The sequence below is a fragment of the Cupressus sempervirens genome, chromosome 5, assembly GCF_028749045.1.
Source record: "Cupressus sempervirens isolate cs-2001-9-10 chromosome 5, ASM2874904v1, whole genome shotgun sequence".
Taxonomy (NCBI): domain Eukaryota; kingdom Viridiplantae; phylum Streptophyta; class Pinopsida; order Cupressales; family Cupressaceae; genus Cupressus; species Cupressus sempervirens.
Genome location: NC_143122.1, coordinates 891685196 through 891708085, shown reverse-complemented (window position 1 = coordinate 891708085; position 22890 = coordinate 891685196). Strand labels below are relative to the sequence as shown.

General features: G+C 35.4%; 1 protein-coding gene across 1 annotated transcript in view; it reads left to right on the top strand.

Moving 5' to 3' along the window:
• LOC149558792 (U3 snoRNP-associated protein-like EMB2271) overlaps positions 1-22890 on the top strand; it is a 54277-nt gene that overhangs the window by 16537 nt on the left and 14850 nt on the right. The window contains exons 5-6 of the mRNA XM_089832854.1: positions 3042-3220; positions 11051-11116. Of these exons, the coding sequence (XP_089688980.1) occupies positions 3042-3220; positions 11051-11116 (245 nt within the window). The remainder of the gene's footprint in view (positions 1-3041; positions 3221-11050; positions 11117-22890) is intronic.

The window sequence follows — 22890 nt, the reverse complement described above, 5'->3', positions numbered from 1 at the left end:
GATTCAGTGAAAGCAGATTTGGAAGTATTTCCTTTTTCCTCCTCCATGAAGTCTCAGATCTCCTTCCTCACCTCTTCTAATCTCTTCTTATCTGTACTCATGTAAGGATATGAAAATTTTCTCGCCCACATCCAGGTGATAGCCAATACTTCCCCATTTGGCCTTGCCACCTCAAGCATGTTCACACTTTTCTATTTGGTGCAGTTGGCATCCTTGTGGTTGCTTGGTCTGCACCACTTACAAAGCATCCCTCCACTCTATCCACCACCACTTTGACAGTCATGTACACAGTGTCCCCATTCATTACACCTCCTACATTGTATCATAGGCCGCCCCCTAGAGCCGTACCGGACTCTGCTCCTTGGTGTGTTATTAGTATTGTTGTTGTTGCTAGACCTGCTGTTGTATCCTCTAGATGATGCTTCCATATTTTTGTTGTGTGGAGGAGTAGAAGGAAGGTGTGGATGGTTCTCCTTGAGTAAAAAATATCGGAGCATTGCGTGCCTCTAAATTGCAAGGACAATCCTTGGAGTGGCCCAATACCTGACATATGTCATAGAATGCCTTTCAGGGACAAGTGTTCTTTATGTGTCCTTCCTTCTCACAGTGTGTGCACCATAATTCTTCTCCTTCTCCTTTCTCCTCCTTGCTTCCAGTTAGTTCCTTCATCATCCTCATCGTGTCTTTTCGTAATGCTTGTATGGTTTTAGACTCGTTCCCACTTTCTTTGGAACTCTCGCTTCCACTCCCATGCCTCCTTCCTTTAGCCGTTTTACTTTCGCTTTCTATATCCATTGCCCGAGTACATGTGTAAGCAAATGATGATGGTGGGACAATTTTCATTTTACCCCTTAGAAAGGGAGTTAACCCTTCAATAAACCACCTTTTCTTTAGCTCATTTGCAGGTTTGTAATCTAGTTTCCCTATCAACTCCTTCAGGCTCCTGCTATTTGCTCTTACCAATATATTTTTCCCTTGTCTCGTGTTGTATATCTCTATTACAATCTTATCATCATCCCTTAGGAGTTTGAATTCTTCCTCGAAAGCTATGCGAAGATCCTTCCATGTGGCCTTCTTCCCAACCTCCAAGTCTACATACCAATCAATAGCCATACCTCTTAGGGTGGCAAGAAATGCCTTTAACCATTTATCGATGTCATTCTCCCCATTCGCTTGCCATATGGTAATACAAATTCTACAATGCCATGTCGGATCCTCGGTTCCTTCTGCCGTAAATTTAGGGAGTTTTTGCTTTCTTGTAGCCATTCTATCTCTTCCGCTATTTGTTTTCTGGGTTATTGGTGTTTGTCAAGATCCTCCTAGTGCGTTGGCGTACTCGTACTTCAAACTCTACGTATGACAGATTCTTCGTACGTCAGCGTACATGACAGATTTCTCATAGAAGACAGATTTTTTGTACAGGAGAGATTTCGTATACATGATAGATTTCTAGTACTCTTACTAGTTCTCATACTCGTACCTCTTGTTCTTGTACTCTGATACATCATTGCTTATGAAGTTCCCACTCGTACCAAGTCTCCAAGTCTCTAGCCTTTGGGTTGTTTTCCCACACAGTTGTACAAGGCTGGCGGTACTCAAAAGCTCGTTCTATACCATGTTTTGAGCAACTGCTTCCTGCTGATTCCCTCTTGCATGTATTGACAACCAAGACTTCCCTCGTTTCTACCAACCCTCGTCACCTAGTCCTTCTATTCCTTCCTTGTGGCTATTTACGACTTGTACTTGTGCTAGTAATGGCCTGCCAATTATTCCATCTACCTATAGTAGGACCTCCAGGTTCAAACTTAGGCAATGATGCCAAAATGTAGAGGGGTTTTAGTACAGGATAGATCAAACATGTATTGGATGTTACCAATACCAATCTGTAGGCAATTATTACCAATGGCAACTGTACCTGATATTCACGAGGGAAATAGTATTCGTTATTTATTACCAAGAACCAACAGTGCATCATTCATGTTCCAATGTTCTTAAATAGTGCTCGGTTGGTTAAGGAGACCAATAGATGCAACCCCTTGCTTCCTAACTACCCCAAACCCACTACTGGTTATCTTTAATCTCATTATTGCTTTATTATGCCCTACATACTTTGGTAACTGTCACCACCCATCATTCATATTCCATGCAGAGTTTGTTGGGCTTCTTGTTTTCAGCTCACCTGGAATAAGGAATCGCTGGAGTTTCCAATCAACACTCTTTTTTAATTGCTGATGATTCAACATTTGTAATGGCAATGTTTCTGTTCTTTTATCAAGACAAAGGCCTTTATTATACTATTCAGTTGGAGAGAAATTGGGTTGAGAGGGAGTATTGGGTGTTTGATCATTTTGCTGCATAGATATTTACCGTTCTGAAATATGAGTAAATCTTCTGTATCAAGTGCATCTTATGATATTGTATTTGTATGTATGTGATCTGTGATAAACCAGATTTGAGTGAGTTAGTTAATCTCATTATTGTCTGTATCTGTGAGATACTTGAAGAAATTTTATATTCTGTATCTGCATAGTTGAAGTGATTGAACTTCGTATACTACTGACTGATCGATTGTTTGGTATTGATAATCAGAAGTTTAAGAGTCCTGTGTATTTGTTTTAGCTTTCTATTAAAGGGTCTATATTTTGTGGGGCTGGATTTTCCACCCCTGAGTAGGAGGGTTTTCTCAGGATAACTTATTGTGTCATTTGTTATCGCATTCCTGTATTCTGGTTCGAAAACATTAACAACCAGAAGTTGTAAATAACATGTGAAAGTACTAATGACTCCTTTAAACCATCTAAGCTCATTGGCAAATTATTCCTCTGATCAGGCTGACACTAACCTGCAAAGCCAACACCAATTGCATTGTAAAAAAAACCCAAAATGGAGACATTACACAACCTGCAAGCTTGGACCTTGTTACTGCTTTTTGGATGTCTATGTTTTTAACACGCTTTTGTTTTGGTTCATTTGTTTCTCTTTCTTTTCTTCTCTAGTTTATGTGTTTAAAACATTGTGTTGAATTTTTTGCTTGGATGCAGGAAATGGTAACGTAACACATAAAATGGGAAGTAGCTCTTCTGTAGAGTCCTGGGTTGGAGCTCTTGCAGTGTGTAGAGGGAGTGATCTTGCTGCATCAGGGGCTGGTGATGGAATTGTGCGATTGTGGGCTATTGAGAACAGCAGTAAAAGCCTTAAAGTTGTGCATGATATACCTTTGGTAAGAAATGAGATCACCTTTTTCTGTTCTGAAGTCAATGTCAGATGAGAAAAGGCCTAATTAAAATTTAAATAGCACCAGTGAGCATATTTTTAGTGGGAAGTTCATATTGCTGAAGTTAATTGAAGATAAATGCTAAGGTTATCTAATTAGACTCATTAAAAGATGATTGTCTTGCACTATTGCATATTGCAAATATATGTTACATTAAGGGCTTGCTTTTCTGTCTTTTTAACTTCTGATGTAAAACTTTCCTTGTATTTGAGTGCATATTGTTAAGATTATAGCTACAGTTGGATTGATTTAATTATAAGATACAATGTTGATATAATAAAGATTATATATGTATAGTGCATAGAGGATTATCAAACAACAAAAATGAAAGGTATCTGCAGGCAAAACAAACTTCATCTCAGCTATGGGAATGAAAGAAGATAAGGTATCACAAATAACCTACTACCACGTATACTCGAGTCAATGGAATATAAGGATTGACTCATCAAACAAGACTTACATTGATACCTATTATTGAGCATCCACACTATGGAAGAGAATCAGGTCTACTATCATTTGAAGACTTGTTCTACAAACCATATTTTAAATACACAGTGCAGAAACTAGAATTGAACAAATTCTCTTCACACAAAAACCTACCATTGCTGAACTATAAAGGAAGATGAATATTAATAGAAGTTATCTCAGAGATTCATTCGAATGCTCCAGCAATATTCTCTATTGGCAGTGTTGGTACTATAAGCATCAATGATTAGACTCAATTCAGACATCAATATATATTATCCAGTTTTCTATAGCTTAGGATGACACCTCAATCAATGAATAAAAATGATTGATAGAAATAATCAAGAAGGAAGGAATCACATAAGTCAGGTCCAGTCGGAATCAGCGACCAGTATAGAACCTCACAATTATATATCATAAAAAATCTCAGTTTCTCTTTCAGCTATCATACAGAAATTCAACTCTAGGGTAAATTCATTAGTCCCAGATGACTATGATGGAAAAAGAGGGATTGCAATTTATAAATCGAATAATATTTAATATGATTGGAATATAATCAGACAATGAATATCCAACCAGGGAATACACATGGAAGAATACATAGTCAATGGTACGAATGAAGATTCAGACTTTGTGTCTATTCAGCATATGTCAGAAACTACTGATGATCATTATATACAAATAACATGCTAACAAAGCATAAGTATCGACCCAAGGAATAATATTAAATCAACTATTTTGGGTATTTGCTGAAAGGTGAAGACACAGAAGAATTTTGTGATGCTTATTATTGATATAATCACCGAATTGGAGAAAAGGGAATCGATTCATCACTTAGAACATACGGTCAGTATTTTTGCCACATATAAACAAACAATGATGGGGGTCTCATAGGAAGTCGGTCCATTTCTTACTTAGTTGAGGAGTTTAATGAAAAATCCAAACTGATCCAAATTAACACAAGGCACTATTAAAGACTGCAATTGTATCATCCCAATCTATGATAAGTCAATAACCAAGATCGAACTAGACAGCAATCATATTTGAGGACATTGATTATTGTGAAGAAAATGGTTTGGAAATGTCATCATAACAAAAATATGGTCTCCAGTTGTATAAGAAATTGATAGCATAATTTTAGTGATAAGGAAGTATGAAATGGGAATGTTGATTCAATGAGTAAGAGTGTAAGAGTGTAACGTCTATTGTCAAAATAAGATAATTATATTATCACCCTAAACAAATTGAGAGAAAACTTACCAAAAGGAAGGGGTCATCACAGCGGTAGCTGAGATAGGAAATACGTGATCCAGTTGAACAATGTTTTGTTAATAGGGATGGTAACAATCATGTTCATCTTCAGAAGAGACAAATATCATTAAACACTTCTAGAATATATCTAACATAAAGTCAAATTTGGAAAAATCTGCATATTTGGAACAATGTTCACTATCGCACCATATGATAGAGGGGCTACATCAATATTATGGGGGGGATATGACCATTCACCATAATACTTGTATCATGCATGGAGGCTTATGATGGATTTGGGGATGTTTTCAATAGCAGTTACACATTTTCTAGACCTGTCAATCTGAAATGACTTGAACACCTCATAGTGTTACTAGAACTTTTCATGTGATACAGAGTCTCAATCCATTAATGTACCTTGCAATTTTTTCAACATCATCATCCACATGTCCAGATCTGATGTCCAATCTATAGAATTCCTCGGTATATTCTTTCACAGTCATGTCCCTTTGTTTCAAATTTTGCATCTTTCTCAATAAGCTAACTTGGTAATCAGCAGAAAGGGATTTGTTCTTTACCTTGTTCACCATCTTTGGCCAAGTTCTTATCTTCTCCTTTCCTCTCCTTTGTCTATTAGTTTGCAAGTGCTCCCACCATAATGATGCATGACCTTTCAGCCTAGTGACTGCAATCTTCACCTTTCTGTTATCAGGAGTGTTTTCATACCAAAAGAACTTCTCCATATCAGAGATCCAATCTAGCACAGTATTTGTATCCAATTTCCCATCATAAGGGACAACTTCTACAGCAGGCTTTGAATTTGCCCTAGACAATAATCGCAACAATCTTTCCTCATCTCGATCTTCTTCAGGTTTTGGATTATGGTCTGGTGTTGCTGCTTCATCATCACTTACATCTTCAAGATGCGCTCCTCTCTTCCGGGCTGTCTCCACATCATCTAATCTGGGTGCAATTTGTCTTAACTGATCCAATATAGTGTTATCAACATTATTTCCTCTACCACGAACCATCTTTACAAATTAGGTTCCTGCAAGATCGTAACCCTCTGCAAGTTATAGGTCAAATCCACAGATCTGCCACCCTACAACCAGATCCAAATCAGGGTTCTACACGATCCAATCTCCACAAGGATGAACTTTGGGCTCTGATACCAACTGATGTAGGCAAGGGATGAATAACTAGGGCCAAAGGCACACCCAGCTATCAAAACCACCCTACAAGAGTTAACACAACGAAAGCAAACACGAGGAACAGCACCAAGGAGAGGGAGAACAAGGATATATTTATTGATTCATCAAATATTCAGCATACATGCCCAGCTGTAAGGCCTTTTGGGTTACGACCAATTACAAATGTACAACTTCCAGATCTTCAAATCAGCTTTTTAAATCCACATATCTCTTTTCTATTGAACTCTCCCCAAAAGTCTACCTTAACCCTAAACCTAAACACCCTACTTATACTTGCCAAAATGGCTTACGGATAATTCTAGAACATGGAGAAACCACAAGTCGGCCCTCATCAAATATAATTTGACTATACCAAAATTAAATGTGAGCGAAGTCGGCCCAATTGGAACTAGGCAGAATGAACTAATGTGCAGGATTATAAAGAAACCCAGGATGCTCCTGCATCACAAGTTCTCTACAATTGTATTTTTCCACCTCTCCCACTCTATTTCACTTGTTTAGGTTTGTAACTTTATCCTATTTTTCTTATGCTTTCTTATTTTCATCTTGATGATGGATAATTGAGTGTGATTTGGAACATTGATGCAAAATTATTCGACACAATTTAATCCAGAAACTCTTATAGGTAATGTTAAACTATTTTGATAATTTTGTGGATATATTACTTCAAAATAATTAAATTTATATAAGGCGATTGTAATGTTGATTTTGTTTTTTCAAATTTGTACCCTTGCATAATCTTAGTTTTATTATTACAAACCCAAAGTAGAACCTTGTGACTTAGCGTCAGCTCGTTGTTATTCCATATTGGAATTGAAATTTGGATCTTTGAGCCACATATTTTCTAATTCAAACGGGCATTGATCTAGGTTTTGATCTTCTTTGTGTAGTAGCTAAATTGAGAAGTGGTCAGATCCAAGAATAACAAGCATACTTTATGCACAAGTGGGAAAGATTTCCAGTTGCTACTGATCTAGTATCTTTAGTTATATTAAAAAAACTCAAATGACGATTTATCCAAGTTAAGGGTGCATCTTTTAGTTTAGTGTTTGGTAAACTTGCTCCATTTACAAATAATATAAAGTCCAGTTATGATTGCTTCACCTTCTTAACAACCGCTAAATTATCTCATTAATAATATATTTTTGTTGAATTCTAATGTCCCCTTTTTGAAATAGGACCTAATAATAAGTAATAATAAAATAAAATTATAAGAGAACAAAAAATAATTTATATATAAAAATTTAATAATATTAAAATATAACAATACAAAATTAAGTCAATAAAGGTTCAAAAGGCATTAAATGAAAAGTTGTGACTCCTTCAAACATGACATATATAAATAGAGAAGAGAACTTCATTAGAAAGGGGAGAGAAAGGAGTAAAAAGGGAAAGGTATGAAGAAAGGAAGAATTAATAGAAGAAAAAAAAGGAAATTAAAAGATAAGGATGTGACTCCTTCAAAGGGCAAAAGTTTTGAAGGGTTGGGACTCTTTGAAAAGGTACTAATTACGAAGGCTTGTGACTCTTTCAAAGAGGCCAATTATGAAGGGTTGTGACTCTTTTAAAGGGCATAAATGATGAAGGGTTGTTATATTAATTGATAGGCTAATGTTCTCTACAACTTGTGGTGATCTATGATAGGGACATTACAAGATGGATCTAGTCTTGATTGAATATTCTTGCCTCTTGTGGGTTAAAAACTTAAATGATAAATTAATTACCCTAAGGGATGGATTTGGTTCTGGTTGGGCGTCCTTGCCTCCTGTGGGCCAAATGATGAATTGATTACCCCAAGGGATGGTTTTGGTCCCGATTTTATGTTATTGCCTCATGTGGCCTAAGTGGTGAATTGATTACCCTAAGAGATGGTTCTGGTCTTGGTTGGACTTTCCTACCTATTTTGTGGACCAAGTTAACTTTGGCTACATTATATTCATGTGTTCCCTCCATTTTTTTTATGTGTATGTTTTGTGTTTTAATGTTATGCTTTGTGTTTCGATATATTCACTTGTTTTCTTTGTGAATGCTCCATGTTTTCACGCATTCATGTGTATGCATCATGTTTTCAAGTGTACGATCCATGCTTTGCTTTATGTTTTTAGTTGATCTAGAAGAAGAGAATAACTAAGAGTGAACAAAAAGATATGAATTTGTGGTATGCTATCATGCGAACATTGGCATTTGCAAATTCAATTGACACCATTATGAGATGGGCTTGATCTTTTTTCTAGAAGAAGAGAGAAAAAATTCTCTCAAGCTTTGTCAAGTTTCTACTATTGATCATAATTCACTTTCAAAATAAGGAAGAGAACACATATGATAATAATTGTGCAGTGGAAGGTGGATATGGATGAGATTCCATGATCATTTAATCATTGCTTGAGGATGAGCAAATTTGGGAAGGGCATGTAATGTCCCCTTTTTGAAATAGGATTTAACATAATTAAATCAAAATATAAAAGGATAAAAATAAAATATAAAGTAATAAAATAAATATTAATATATAATATAATTAATTTTAGTTAAGTTGGTGAAGGGTCAAAAGGCATGAAATGAAAAGGTGCAACTCGATCAAACATGTGATATATAGTGGGAGGAGAACTTCATTTGAAAGGGGGAGAGAGTATAAAATGGAAGGTGTGAAGCAAGGAAGATTAATTGAAGAGGATAAATAGAAATGAGAAGAAAATAAGGAAGTGATTCCTTCAAGTGTCAAAAGTCTTGAAGGGTTGTGACTCTTTGAAAACGTGGTGATTTTGGAGGTTTGTTACTCTTTGAAAGAGGGCCAATTTTCAAGGGTTGTGACTCTTTCCAAAGGCATAATTATTAAGGGTTGTCTCATCCAAAGAGGGGTAAACCTTTGCAAAGGGAGCCACGATGAAGAGGTGTGGTTCAAGCTCACATTGCAAGATATGAAGGGGCAAGTGTTTCATTTGAGGACATTTAGGGAGAGCAATTTGGGGAATATTATATTATTCTCAAAGGCAGCATTGATAAGTGTTGACTCAATTCTAATGAAATGTGGTGACCCTTTTACCAATAAAGTATACAAGAGTTATCATTCCAAGCCAAAATGGAGGAATAACAGTAAAAGAGTGTTATGCAAATTTTGAGAGTAGACTGAGTAGAAGAATAACATTTGATAAAGGAGATTGATTTAAGAGATCAAGCTGATATGAAAAATTGGACTTTCGGTATTCATACAACTTATTTCATCTTATTTAAGTAAGAATTGCGACTCTAACTGCTAAGAATTACAACTCTAACTGCATTTTTGCTCTTGCTTCATTTTGGATTTGTGAATTCAGAGCAAACTATAAGTTGTTCTGAAAAAGGACATCACGTGAATAGTATCAATAAATATGATAATTATTTTCTCGAATCCTTTTTTAATTGTGGAAAAATATTCGATTTGATATAATATTAGTTCTGAAAGGGGACATTACATGAATGGTATCAATAAAGATGATAATTTGTTCCCGAACTCTTTTTATTAGTGCATATAGTTGGGCCATATACATTTGATCAAGAAAAATATTCAATTTGAGCAAAGATATAGGTAATACTACTAATTTTACTCATCACTAGTGTCGTTCTTTCCAAGTGATTTCATGTTTGATAATTGAGGATCTCTTGTTGCACTTGTTCCTATTCTTCTCCTTGTATTGCATCCGCTTATCTTTCATTTGGAATTGGGTGGGCTGTTTGCTGATCGATTCCTTGTCCTTTTCTCATTTCTCCCTAGGGGTGAATATTCCCCTACTTTTTTTGCACCTCCAAAAAGATTCAAGGTGATATCAAAGGTAGATTGTCCTTATATATCCAAATATCCCCCTAACAAAGTATGATTTGTATGCAATATTATTTGCAAATCTCCATTTCTACCTAATTATTGCCAGGTTTTGGGGTTTGATTTTGTTTCTTATTTCTCGAGAGACTCGGTTCTTCCAAGGCTAGCAGTTGTTTTGAATTCTTTAGCAATTCTCTTTGATTTGACCACATTTTGAGCAGTTAGGGTAGAACTCTGACAACCCTTGACTTCATCCTTTTGTATTCAGCTCCTTTCTTAGGTCCGGATTCCAATTGAATATGGCATTGTGTGGTAGGCTTAGGAAGGCACAAATGTGCACATATAACCAAAATCATTTTATGATTTTATTTTATCAGCCATTATGAAAGTGTATAGGTAATTGTCTAGTCCTACCAGGAGCAAAGAGCTCCAGTTTTAGAGTTCGGTTATACATTCTAATCCACAATTGTGTATTCAAAACATTGTGGTTAGAAGGGTCAAAGTTTGGCTCCTAGTCCTTGATGTAGAATCCAGCTCGATCCATTAGCCAAGGTGTCCCTTATTGATTTTTTTTGAATCTTTGATTCACACTCAACTTGGAAGAAGCCTTTTGCAGATTTTGGACTTTCACCTCTTGCCCTTCCTCTTCTTGCCTCCTGAGACTTTCCTTCAATTGATATATTATTCTGCATTATTGCTCCATTTTTTTGTGCTCCCAATCTTTTTGTCATTTCTCTGCATTTTTCCGCTCCATCGTCTTTTTATCTCTCTCTCTCTCTCTCTCTCTCTCTCTCTCTCTCTCTCTCTCTCTCTCTCTCTCTCTCTCTCTCTCTCTCTCTCAGATTGATATTTAATTATATTCTTATTTTAAATTTTTGGGTCTTCAGGCTGGTACACAATCACGATTCCATTAGTATTATGTTTTATGCTATATTTCTTGTTTTGTGCATTTCATATGCTCTGAGGCTATACTTTATTTTGTTTCAAATATTAAGCCTATGTTCATGTTATGTCAGTTATCTGAATAGATGCCTTGTTGTGCTATGTGGAAAACAGACCGGATTTGTTAATTCACTTACGTTTGCACAGTCTGGACGATTTCTTATTGCTGGAGTTGGGCAGGTACGCTTTTTATTTTTATACGCAATCTGAGTTCAGTATGATTCAAAACCATTGTATTTTTTATTTTCAGCTTATATTGAAGGTTTTTATTTGTTGTTTCTATGGTGGGCAACAACAGCTCAAGGTTGAATTCTTGTCTGTTTTTGTTCTAACTTCTAATATTCAACAATCTAGAAGAATGCCAAAATTTCTAACATACATGCATTGACATTGCATTTTTTTGGTAGGAGCATTCTTCTTTAATGATAAACGTGGTCTTGCATTTATGTGGTTGCACCTAATACTTCCTATTCTCCTACTGCTGAAACATTGATTTATAAGGGGTAGTCTATTTGTTTAATTGCTAGATTAAATGTACATCATGCCTCTATCTCCCTAGCTCACGGTTTCTTTTCTGATAAAGATTCACGTACCCATATACCTTTTATCTTGATTTACCATTTCATTAAGCTCAAGTATTGGATGACCGTGAATGATAAATAACCTTTTTTGTGAACACAAATTCATAATTGTTTGCACAACTTGTTATTTGGTATTTTTATGAACCTTTCTCAATTGATTAAAATTTTGAATGCAATGTTGGACCATTTTTATACCTTTCTTGAGCAACAGCAACACTAGATATCTTATGGACATGCAGATATCCAAGGTAAATGCAAGTCGACCTACACGTTTAGGTGAACATGTGATGTCTGTCCCTTTTGGGATTTACTTGTATTAAGCCCAAAAATAAAAAATCAACTTCAAGATGAGAATGCATAATGCTCAGTGACATAAACTTGTAATAAAGTTGACCACTCTAAAGATCCTAATTGGAATTATTTTTGGTTTAGGATCTGCACTTGTCAATAGTCACTAGAAACTTATATTACTACAATAAATATTAATAATCCATAATAGCTTTTTAATTACATAAATCCATATTAATATCTAATTCCACATCAATTTCATTTTGAGCAATTATATTCCAATATTTAATCATATTAGGAATGTATTAGGAATAGCTTGCATACTGCAATCCCAAGGATAATTGTTTTTGTATTTTGAGAGCATGCGCGCAGCTCACATCCATCCATCCCAGGTGGCCTACTTGATAAGACTCTCAAGCCCAAGGGCACTCAATGCCCTTGGTCCATATGTATGACAAGCGTAAGGTCTCCTCCATCCCTCAGTCCACCCTGGAGGTTGCTGTCCTTGTTCTGACTTGGGGGCATGCAACTCGCCTCAACCCATGAGAATGGCTCCAACCATCTTAGAGTGGCATACTTGATGGGGCCTCAAACTTAGGGGCACTTAATGCCTTTGGCCTACAAGCATAACAGTCATCTTGGTGGGCATGCTTGGGTCTCATGAACTTCAAAATATGTTCCTAAAGGAAATTTCTTTATCATTGCCAGCAAAATATCTCTTGATGAATTAATAGATTTATTCTCAAACAGATGTAACAAGTACACACACACACACTCACACACCCCTATGCACGCACGCACACACACAAGTTGCTGCTCTCTATTTGTATTTCCAAATTGATGTCTGTGATGATTGATTGAATGAATTCCTTTGATTTGTTGATTTGAGGTATTGGTGGATGATGATCTAAGATTGTTGATTTAGTAAAGTGATGGTTGATTGCTGGATTGTTTTTATCTTATTCACAAGATGAAGTGATGATTGATGATGATTTGATTGACCTAACTGATTGTTTGTTTGCTTGATTTCTTTAGGGATTGTTGATTGATGGATGAATGGAGGATTTGTTTTGTTGGATTTTGGAGTGATGATTGAACATTGAATGCTTGAAACGATTTCTCATTTATACTTCATTGGTGAAAGAGTCACCTCCTTTCATAAGAATTGGGTCACAACCCTTCTTTGTGCCTTTTGATAATAGTACCAAAAGTATCTAATAGAAAACTGACCTAGCTATTTATCCAAGGTTAGAAGATTGTATTTGGGGCTTGGTAAGTGCACTCAACCCTACACCTGTTAACGATGCAATTCAAAAAGAACTTAATGTAGTCATCATGCTTACGAAGGACAAGAACTGTACAAAGACTCAAAATCTCCTAAGCCTTTTAGTTTTTATAAAGACAAATGAAAAAACCATTGATGCCTTACAAAGAAAGGAAAGAGTCTATGAAAAACAAATTGTGTTTTAAGTGCAAGGAAGAAAGGGAATAGGATATATTTGTAAAAGACAATGCGAAGACCAAAATTTGTATTTTAGCTACCAATAACAATTGATACTAGGCACGTGTGGAAAGGAAAGTCGAGCATGCTGTATGGAAGCATTATTTGGCAAAGTAGTATAGAAAGGAGGGAAAGAAAACCCTAGCAAATGAAGATGGGGTGAAGAAGGGAAGATCATGGGAACTTAGCCACCATCTCACAAGCCTCCAGATCTTGGGTAGTGGGGCATTCTACAACTTGATCAACAAAGACTTAGTTGCAAAATTGAAATTGGAGATTAAGGACTTCAATGGTTTTACAATGGGTCAATTTACCAAGATAATTCCCTGAGTAGAAATTACTCCAGGGAAACACCCTAGCGAAGAGGATTTCCGTGTAACATTAGATGCCAGTGAGAGATTGGGTACTCGGATACGCTCCTTGGGATGCTTCATTTTTGACCTTCCAAATTTGGAGATATTTTTCCAACATAATGGAGTAGTAGTCACTTTGAGAGGGTTACTTGATAGATCACCAAAAGTAGTCTCATCTCAAATGAAGAAGAGTGGTTTTTTAACCACTAGGGTTGTACCAAAAGGTCGACCTGCGAATACCCGATACAACCACTAGACTTATAGAAGACACATGAGTCAGTTAAACCATGTTGCGAATCCAGTGAGGGATGTTGGCCTATTGCTAATTTAGCCGATAGGCTATTTGTAGGAACTTTGTTCCCAGAAATTAAATTTTTGACGAAAAAGTTGTCAGTTTGGCCGAAAAATTGTAAATCTTTCCCATTAATTATTATCGACCAGTTTTTATCTCACTCCACTTTTAACTCTTGTTTTGATATTTATTAGTTGTTATATCCACTTTTAAATATTGTTTTTCTTTTTCTATATATTTTAAAAAAAAAACTATTACTTGTGATCTCATATTAGTTCATGTTGTGATCTCTATTTATTTAATTTTTGATTCTCAAAATTGATTTTGGTTTTAGCTTTTAAATTATTTTATTTTGTTCTAATGATCGAACATTGAATGCTTGAAACAATTTCTCATTTATACTTCATTGGTGAAAGAGTCACCTCCTTTCATAAGAATTGGGTCACAACCCTTCTTTGTGCCTTTTGATAATAGTACCAAAAGTATCTCATAGAAGACTGACCTAGCTATTTGTCCAAAGTTAAAAGATTGTATTCGGAGCTTGGTAAGTGCACTTAAGCCTACACCTGTTAACTATGCTATTCAAAAAGAACTTAATGTAGTCATCATGCTTACAAAGGACAAGAACCATACAAAGACTCAAAATCTCCTAAACCTTTTAGTTTTTATAAAGACAAATGGAAAAAACATTGATGCCTTACAAAGAAAGGAAAGAGTCTATGAAAAACAAATTGTGTTTTAAGTGCAAGGAAGAAAGGGAAGTAGGATACATTTGTAAAAGACAATGAGAAGATCAAAATTTGTGTTTAGCTACCAATAAGAATCGATACTAGGCAATTGTGTGGAAAGGAAAGTCAAGCATACTATATGGAAGCATTATTTGGCAAAGTAACATAGAAAGGAGGGAAAGAAGACCCTAGCAAATGAAGATGGGGTGAAGAAGGGAAGATCATGGGAACTTAGCCACCATCTCACAAGCCTCCAGATCTTGGATAGTGGGGCATTCTACAACCTGATCAATAAAGATTTAGTTGCAAAATTGAAATTGGAGATAAGGACTTCAATGATTTTACAATGGGTCAACTTACCAAGATAATTCCCTGACTAGAAATTACCCCAGGAAAACACCCCATCAAAGAGGATTTCCGTGTAACATTAGATGCCAATGACAGATTAGGTACTCGGATACACTCCTTGGGATGTTTCATTTTTGACCTTCCAAATTTGGAGATTTGTTTCCAACATAATGGAGTAGTAGTTACCAAAAGTAGTCTCATCTCAAAGGAAGAAGAGTGGTTTGTTAACCACTAGGGTTGTACCAAAAGATCGACCTATGTATACCTGATACAACCACTAGACTTATAAAAGACACATAAGTCAGTCAAACCATGTCGCGAATCCAGTGAGGGATGTTGGCCTATTGCTAATTTAGCTGATAGGCTATTTGTGGGAACTTTGTTCCCAGAAATTAAATTTTTGACTAAAAAGTTGTCAGTTTAGCCAAAAAATTGTAGATATTTCCCGTTAATTATTTACCGACCAGTTTTTATCTCACTCCACTTTTTACTCTTGTTTAGATATCTATTAGTTGTTGTATCCACTTTTAAATATCATTTTTCTTTTTCTATATATTTAAAAAAAAAAATTACTTGTGATCTCACATTAGCTCATGTTGTGATCTCTATGTATTTAACTTTTGATTTTCAAAATTGATTTCGGTTTTAGCTTTTAAATTATTTTATTTTGTTTTTTATATTAGTTTATTTTTTTCTTTAAATATTATTTTTAAGTTTCTATAATTTATTTAGTCAATAAAATATTTGTTAGAGATGTTGCTATTTTTTCATATTATTTTTTTGTATTCCTTTTATTAATTTTTCATAATAGATTTTTTGAAGGGGTTTTTTTAAATGATTTTTTTTCATATTTGATAAATTGAATTTAAATAAATAATATTTATTAATCTATTTAAAAGATTTTTAATACATATTATGTTATTTAAATTGAAAATTATTAATAATCTAATTTGTTCACAGAAGATTATATTTTAAATCTCCATTTTTAACTATTGTTTTTCTTTTCCTATTTATTTTAAAAATAATTACTTGTGATCTCCACATTAGCTCATGTTGTGATCTCTATTTATTTAGCTTTTGATTTTTAAAATTGATTTTGATTTTAGTTTTTAAATTATATTTATATTAGTGTAGTTTTTTTAGTTTCTATATTTTATTTAGTCAATAGAATATTTGTTAGAGATGTTAGTTTTTCATATTATTATTTTTTTATTTCTCTTATTAATTTTTCATAATAGATTTTTTGATTTTTTTTAATTTTAATTTTTTTTCATATTTGATTACAAAAAATTTATCGGTTAATTATTATTATTTGTGGTTAAAGATTTTTTATTATTAGTTAAGCTTGAGTAGATTTGAACCCAAAACCTCCCAATTAAGAGGCTCACAATTGACCGTTATGTTGTAGGCTCTTGCCTTCATATTTGATAAATTGAATTTAAATAAATAATAATTATTTATCTATTTAAAAGATTTTAGTAAAATTTTATGTTATTTAAATTAAAAATTATTAATAATCTAATTTGTTCACGTAAGATTGTGTTTTAAAAAATAATTTTATTATTGAGCACCTATCAAATTATCGTTGCAAGCACATGTATGAAATTGCTAGTAATCCCCCTCCCAACATTGCTCATTGCGACCTGCAAGGATTCAAACTTGTGACCAAGTTCTGATATCACTTGTTAACTGCTAGGGGTGCCGTTGCACCAAGTGATCGACTTGTCAATGCCTGATACAAACTACTAGACTTATTGAAGACACATGAGGTTGTTAAACCATGTCGCAAATCCAGTGAGGGACTATTAACATGGTTTGTGCAATGTATGACTATTAACAAGACTTTTTCCCAAGGGAAGATAGTTCACATTGATATCCAACCCATGTAAAAAGAACATAGGAAGGTATTTGGTGATATTCCTCTAGGACTACCCCCAAAGAGAAGATTTGAACCTTTTGCATCCATCCTGGTGCTAGTTGAGAAAGTCAATGGCACTATGAAGATGTGCATAAATAAAAGGGTGTTAAAACAAAAAGACAAGAAAAACTCCCCTACTTTATCCCAAGAATTAACAGATTAATTAATGAATTACACAAATCAAAATATTTTTCCAAGATCGATTTAAGGTCTAGGTACCATCAAATAAAAATGAGAAAAGAAGATATTCCCAAGACGACTTTTAGGTTGGACACTTGAATTTTTGGTCCTACCCTTTGGCTTGACCAATGCCCCTGCAACATTTGAATTGTGCACGAATAATATATTGAGGAAACAACTAAGGAGGTTTCTATTGATCTCCGATAATATCCTTCATTACAATAGGACATGCAAAGAACATATGATTTATACTATGTTCCCCTAAGTTTCCTGTACGGGGACGGTGTTCGATGGCAGGATGGGTTTTCAGGACGGCAAATTTTTATGGTGATTTTGGGGATGGGGGGGATGGCAAACGGGGACAGCTATATATATATATATATATATATATAGAAAAAATTTAAAATATATGTTGAAATTTGCAAATATACACATCATTCATATGAGCATGTCATTTAAACATTATAGAACCATAACATACAACATTTGAATGCCATCTAGGAAATAATATCCGATTTTAGTACCCAATTGTCAAAATGCATAACAATATCAGTGAACACTGAACAATAAACATTAACAATTGTCAATATCAAAATGTCATAATGATAAACATGATAAATCTGAAAATCAAAATCAAAATATGCCCAAAGCTATAGGCCCAAAGGGTAGAGGGCTAACATAAAGTAATAAGTATCAATGTATCATAATCATGTTTTTTTTAAACTTAAAAAACAAAACATAGAAAAATGAAGCAGCTTGGTGCTCCTATTTTGCCTCTATTGCCTTTTAGGGCATTTGGACGGGTGGGGCCAACCTAGCCGACCAAGTTGGAGGCTTTAAAATATTTTTTTATGTTAAAACTTTTTAAATTTTATGTAAACAAAAAAGAGGGACGGCCAGCCATACCCAGTACGGAAAGGGAATGTTCGGAAAGGGAACGTTTGGATGTTCCCTTTTCGTACTGGGTACAGCTGGCCGTCCCCCATTTTTTCCCTCTAGCGTCCCCAAGTTTTCGAGATGTCCCCTACATTTTTTCACTTTTTGGGGACGGCTAGGGGACGTCCCCTACTTGTCCCCCTTGTCCCTAGGACGTTCCTGTCCTCGAAATGTCGGGTTTTAGGCCGGGTATGCATCCCTGGGGAACATAGGAATTATATTAAGCGAGTTCTAAGCATTTTGTGACAAGAACCCCTATACACCAAGACTTGCAGATTTGAATATGGGCTAGAGGAGATTTTGTACCGTAGTCATCAAATCAATGCACGTGGAGTGAGTGTCGATGAGGATAAAATTAAAGCCATCAATAAATGGTCAACTAAGAACCCTAACACATTTATGGGGATTTGTGGGAATATGCAATTATTATTGATGGTTTGTAAATGGATTTTTTGAACTGGCCACTCCACTCACAGGCTTAACTAAAAAGGGCGCTTTTGTATGGAATAAGCGACTCAATAGGCTTCTAAGAAATTAAAAGAGGTATAGGAGCTTATGCCCTGTCTTAGCCATCCTTAATTTTATGTTCTTTCATAGCCATCCTTGATTTTACGTTCTTTCAAATTGGTACTCCATCTATGACAAGAAGAAAGTCATCCAGTCATGTTCCTACAACCTTCATCCAATCCAAATGAAAAATGGGAATTATCTTTATGGAATTCATAATCTGGTTACTCAAGGTTGAAGGAAAGGATTGTATGTATGTAGTGGTGGATTGTCAAGCTCTGCAAATAGTTGAAACTTCTAACCGCACGAGCTTGCAAGTTATCAGTGGTAAAGATAGTTCCTGAGCCTATCTTGGTAAGTTCTCTTCCATTTAATAGGGACTAAACTTACACCCAATACAAGCTACCATCCCCAAATAGATGTACAAACAAAGATTGTAAACAAGTGATACAAGGATACTTGAGGAACTATGTCTCTAGACAAGAAAATGAATGGACAAGATGGTTGCACCTTGGTGATCATTGTTATAATACCTCCAACCACATGTCATTGTTCATCCAAGAAAGTTGAGTACCAAGGGCCAAGGACTTTGCACAACAGAATATGGATATTGCGAAGACTCTCAAGGGCATCTAGCATCGTGCCTGGAACTAACAAAAGATCTATACCAATTGGAATTGCATTGAGAGAACGCTTGAAGTTGGAGGTTTGGCTTTCTTATGGTTACAACCTAAGTTATCGATTCAGATGCGGATATAGGATGTAGGATTTTTTTGGGTACGGATGTGTTTAAATTCTTTGCATATTAATAAATATGCAAAGAATTTAAGAAATTTATAAATACAAGAACTTAGAGTTAGAAACATAGAAATATACAAACATACATCATTTGATAGTATCGTATGATGCTTTACCATTGATCAAGATTCAAGATTATTTATATGTCAATTAAATAGTTCAAACTTCAAATTTAACTTCATAGCCACAGTTATTCATTTTCTAGACTCCATGTCCAAACTACAAAATCAAAAACATAGTTCACGATTCAATGTTCACTAATCAGAATCATAAGGATTCTCAAAAAATTTTGGATCCTCCTCATCTCCAACATTTGCAAGCTCCGTATCATTTGAACCAAGAATGGTTCCACTTGCACTAGATGCACCCTGTGTCATAGACCTATCATCACCATCATCCACCATCTTAGTAAGATCATGAAGTGTTGCATCCAAGTTTGCACACTGAGGGAGTACATCCCAAATTTTGGCTGCCCCATCCAAGTATTCATCATCCTTATGTGACAAAAGATGCAAGCTGGTATGAATGTAGACCAAGTCCTCAGCTTTCTTTGACCCCAATTGGTTGTGCTTCACTGAATGGATATAAGAGTATGTAGCCCAATTCCTTTCAGCAGCATAAGAATTCACAACTCACATTGTGTTCACAAAATTAATTTTTAAACATACAAACGAAAAGCAAATGACAATATGATAGATGTTAAACACTAGATTGTAGAATACAAGTTGTATTCTAAAAAAAAAAATCAAAACTTACTTGTGAGATGATTTTGATTGCAAGATGTTGTAGATGTTGGTATGGTTGATCATACATGTACCACCATGTGATTGCTCCCATTTCATTTTGGTCCTTAATTGGAAATGGAGTAAGTGTTGCTCCGAAAGCAAATAGTTAAACTCTAGCCTCACCTTTTCATGCATCTCATCATCTTGGAAGATTCTTGCAAAAGCTTTGGAGCACCCATTAGCAAACTCTTCATCACCATATGGTGCAATTCTATCTGGCATTGAAAGTATCGCCTCACTATAATACCTGAGAGATAAAGCATATGCAAGGGGGTGCAATGGGGTAGTCATCTTCTCCCAATGATGAAGAATTACTGCTTCTGCTTTAATGCATAAGGCTTGACATTCTGTAGGGTCACTCTCATGTGCTTGTATAGAATGTTTTACCATCTCAATCATGGTGTCCATGCCATTGTACACATCTGCCAAGCAAGGTGTATCTGTATCAGCAAAGTGAAGCATAGTCATGATGGGCTCGGTGATATCTAGTACGTATTGCACACGAGTCCACCAACAATCATCCAAGATCATACCCCTAATCTTTAGGGCTCTTTCTGTATTTGAAGCCTTCCACATACCCCATTGAGGACAAATGACCATTTGGCTCAAAGGGTCTTGCACCTTAAGAAGTCGTCTCATAACAATAGTATGAGATGCAAAACGGGTCTTAACAACCTAAGCAAGTGAACAATATGTCAATTGACAATAAAAGTGTAAATATTAACTAAATTGCAAATCCATGAAATTTAATAATTACAAAAAATTAATTTACCTTCAGCAACTCCAATTTTGAGTACGTTCTAAAAATGGATTGTGATTTTTTTCCAAACATTTGTGTGTCCTCTCCCTTTTTGTATATTTGCTTCACCTAATCTATTTGAGTGCCAATCTCTTGCATGATCAAGTTGAGGGAGTGTATAGTGCATGGTGTCCAAAAAATATGGTTATACCGACCCTCAACCAAAGCACCAACTCCCCTACAATTTTTGGCACTGTTTGTAACAACTTGGACCATATTCTCACTACCCACCATATCTATGGCCTTAATGAAAATATTAGAGATGAATTTTGAATCCTTCACCTCCATCTAACAATCAATTGCCTTTAGAAACATTTCTCGTTTGGGGGACACTGCAATCACATTAATTAATGACCTGTTTCTTGTATCTTCCCAACCATCAAACATAATTGTCACACCCAAAGTTTTCCAAGCACTTCTAATGGGTTGAAGTTCTTTCTCTATAGAAACTCTCTCCTTTTGCAAGAGTATGGTACACACCTTTTCATACCCAGGACTTGTGTAATCATTTGGTGCTTCTTTGATGACTCTTTCCATTTCCTTCCAATGTGGTGATCTTACCAGGTTGAACGCAAGGCCATTAGCATAGAGGCAACGTGCAATGGCTTCATTAGCGTGGTCTCTTTCCTTCATTTTAAATGTAGAGTGCGATGGGCCTCTTTTTTGGGCTGATGCACTATTTTCTACTTCTTCCTCCTCTCCCAGTACAAGTACTTGCATGAATGAATGTTTGGAGGATACAATTGGTTCCGGTTCAATGGGTGATTGCATTTTGTTCATTTTTGAGGAAGGAGGTTGATAATAACTTTTTTTTGATCTTTTAACCAAACGATCGACAACTTCTTGTTCTTTTATGAACGAAGCTATCTGTGCATCAAACAACCCCTTCCCCTCTGCACCTTTGCATATTCCAAAAGCTCTACCTACTGGGCCCATAAAATGAAGTTTTACTCGGGAATAAGAGCTATTAAAAGGCTTTCTTTTGTTACTTTGATAATAACTACAACTCCAACTATAGGAGCCACCACTTGAAACCTGTGATATTCTTGTTGCATGTCTTCATAGAGGAGACCCTAAATTAATTTTGAAATTATCCCCTCCTTCCCTTGCCATTGAACTCTGACCTTGCCCTCCCTCCCACTGAACTTTGACTACTAGTGGCCCTAACTACCGGTGGCAACCATTCTTGCACAATACAATGTAGTTTCTTTCTATAATAAGAAATTAAATAAATTTAAATAAATAAAAAAACTATGAATATCAATTATCAAGCATACAAGTAAAAAACAATGATACAAAACCATTCGAATAGATACCTAAACCTGTTTCTAAATTTCTTTAGAAAAAATAAATTGAAACAAACATGGAAGATTTCTTCACAAACTTCCAAAGATTCATCAAAATCTCAAAAAATTTCATTGAGACACTCAAGAATAGGATAAAATGCTTACCTCTTTGTGTTTTAATGAACTTGTGGAAGTCAACTCTCGCCCTACGATCATTCCTCTTTGAAAATATAATTAAGTTGCCTTCAAAAGGCCAAAATGGAAGCCAAATGAGAAGAGCAAACCCAGCTGCAACAAAATGATAGTTGAATGGTTGAAAGGCCTCTATTAGGGCCGTTTTAGGGTTTGGCATATAAAATGTTATTAAAGTGCTAAAACGTACATGTTTTAATTTTCTTGTAAAAGTGAAAAGTCATTGTTTTTTTGTTTTTCTGGGCTGACTCACGTGGATGTGACTGGAATTTCCCGGATGCCACCCACAGGCATCCAAATGTGGACGGAAGCCTACAATGCCTACATTGGTATCCTAGGTTACAACCACAAATAATTTTCAATCAAGGCTAGTGGAGTGGAAGCTCGATTTTTCGGATAATACAAGATTATTAGAGAGATGTGATAGCTTTGGAATTGGAATTGTTTGGAAATATTAGAATC